At 53.5% G+C, this 2121-nt stretch overlaps 1 protein-coding gene across 1 annotated transcript; it reads left to right on the forward strand.

Annotated features, from left to right (window-relative positions):
• Positions 1-934: 934 nt before the first annotated feature.
• On the forward strand, positions 935-1171 carry LOC311309793 (uncharacterized protein C14orf132; the record flags this gene model as incomplete). The annotated part of the gene is made up of 1 exon (XM_084439115.1): positions 935-1171. A coding segment is annotated over one exon (237 nt), but the record flags the coding sequence as incomplete, so codon positions are not given.
• Positions 1172-2121: the final 950 nt, after the last annotated feature.

Consider the following 2121-nt stretch of genomic DNA (forward strand, 5'->3'; position numbering starts at 1 on the left):
GTCAGGTGAGGAGAGATTCACCAACAAGTAGATGTTTCTCAAACTGACAGTAGCCCGTGCGTTGTCATTGTGAGCAGACAAAGTTGTGTCACTTTGAATGTCATGTAAGGACATCATAGGATCTAAGGACAGAGAAAGGTACTGTAGATAAGAGAGAAAGAGAGTGACAAGAGAGTGAGAGAGAGGTAGAGAGAGAGAGAGAGAGAGAGAGGGAGAGAGGGAGAGAGGGAGAGAGAGAGAGAGAGAGAGAGAGAGAGAGAGAGAGAGAGAGAGAGAGAGAGAGAGCAAACACAACAGAAAGGTTCCAGATTATCTGGCTTGTTCTATTGCTTGTTCCCCTCGGTTTCCTCACACACACACACACACACACACGCACACACGCACACACACACACACACACACACACACACACACACACACACACACACACACACACACACACACACACACACACACATGCGCAGCAAGGCATTTCAGGTAAAAAAGGCAGTAGGCTCCTCACCCCCTGGAACCTGGAGAAGCCGGTTCTCCTCCACTCTCTCTCTCTCTCTCTCTCTCTCTCTCTCTCTCTCTCTTTCTCTCTCTCTCTCTCTCTCTCTCTATCTCTCTCTCTCTATCTCTCTCTCTCTCCCTCTATCTCTCTCTCTCTCTCTCTCTCTATCTCTCTCTCTCTCTCTCTCTCCTCTCTCTCTCTCTCTATCTCTCTCTCTCTCTCTCTCTCTCTCTCTCTTTTGGTCACTTTCCGTGATCTAGTCTCCCTGATAGGCAACTTTCACCCTCACAGGCAGCATTCGGTATGATTTCTCAGAGCCCTTTATCCCACGGTGGCGTTTATTTCTCAACGTCAATCTCATTGTACAGTAACACACAATGAACAGTCCCGTTATCCTGACCGTTCACTGGACTCAGCTGACCCCTCCCTTCCTCTCTCTCTCTCTCTTCTCCTCCACAGCATTTCCCGGCGGTGAGCGGCGCCTTCATGGACTCCCCCTACAACGGCGACTCGTCCCTCCAGACCTCCTCCTCCAACCTCAACGCCGGCCTGTCCAGGCCGCCGGAGCAGGAGGACGACGGCAAGGTGTCCAGCGAGACCATCTGGCTGTGGGTGGCCGTCATCGCCACCATCGGCAACATAGTGGTGGTGGCCGTGGTCTGCGCCTGCGCCTTCTGATATGACCAGCGTTACGTATTTTATATGTATATATATATCGTTATGTATTTTATATATATATATATATCCCAGCTTCCCTGGACCACTAGCACACAGCCCGAGATCTTAGAACTTAACGCCCCCCCCCCCCCCCAACACACCATCCAGAGGACCAGAACAGAGACCACCACCCCGCCATCTGTATAATAAACACCCCTCCACAAGATTCAGTAAGCACAGACCCACCCCCCACCCCACCCCCCATCCCAGCCCCTCTCCTGTCCTCCCCCCCTCCATTCTAGCCATGTCCTCGACTGGACGTCCTCACGTAAGGACCGTGTCTCCCTCACTTCCTCTCAAACTGTAACCCGGCAACAGCCCAGCCCTTACGATGGAGACAGGGAGGAGGAGAGACGGACGGAGAGAGACGGATGAGCACTGGGGCGGCTGTGGTTCAGTGGTCAAGCGGGTGATCGTAGGGTCGGCGGTTCGAATCCCGACTCCTCCTGTCCACATGTCCAAGTGTCCTTGGGCAAGACGCCGAACTCCAAATTGCTCCCAATGAGCAGGCTAGCACATTTCATGGCAGCTGCCGCCATTGGTGTGTGTATGTGTGTGTGAGTGGGTGAATGAGAGGCCATTGTAAAGCGCTTTGGATAAAAGCGCTTTATAAGTGCAGTCCATTTACCATTTACTAGCCGGTTGAGCGAGGCCGACGCGCTCAAAGCCAGGACTAACGTGGGGCAGCGAGACTAGTTTTGATATGATGTCTTCTCTTCCGCCCCGGGGGAGGGGAGGGGGGGGGGCAATCTCCCTCGGAGTTACGCAAGCGGACATTATGCAAACCTGGTCATCTGCGCTGCGCTTCCTCACAGAAGGGTGAGCAGGCAGGCGCACGCTAAAAGGATCAGGGTGGATTCCAGCTGTGCGATCCGTCTCGGAGGTCTCCTCCTCCACAGCGGGATCTGACC

The sequence above is a fragment of the Borostomias antarcticus genome, assembly GCF_949987555.1.
Source record: "Borostomias antarcticus genome assembly, chromosome: 1".
In the NCBI taxonomy this organism is placed as follows: domain Eukaryota; kingdom Metazoa; phylum Chordata; class Actinopteri; order Stomiiformes; family Stomiidae; genus Borostomias; species Borostomias antarcticus.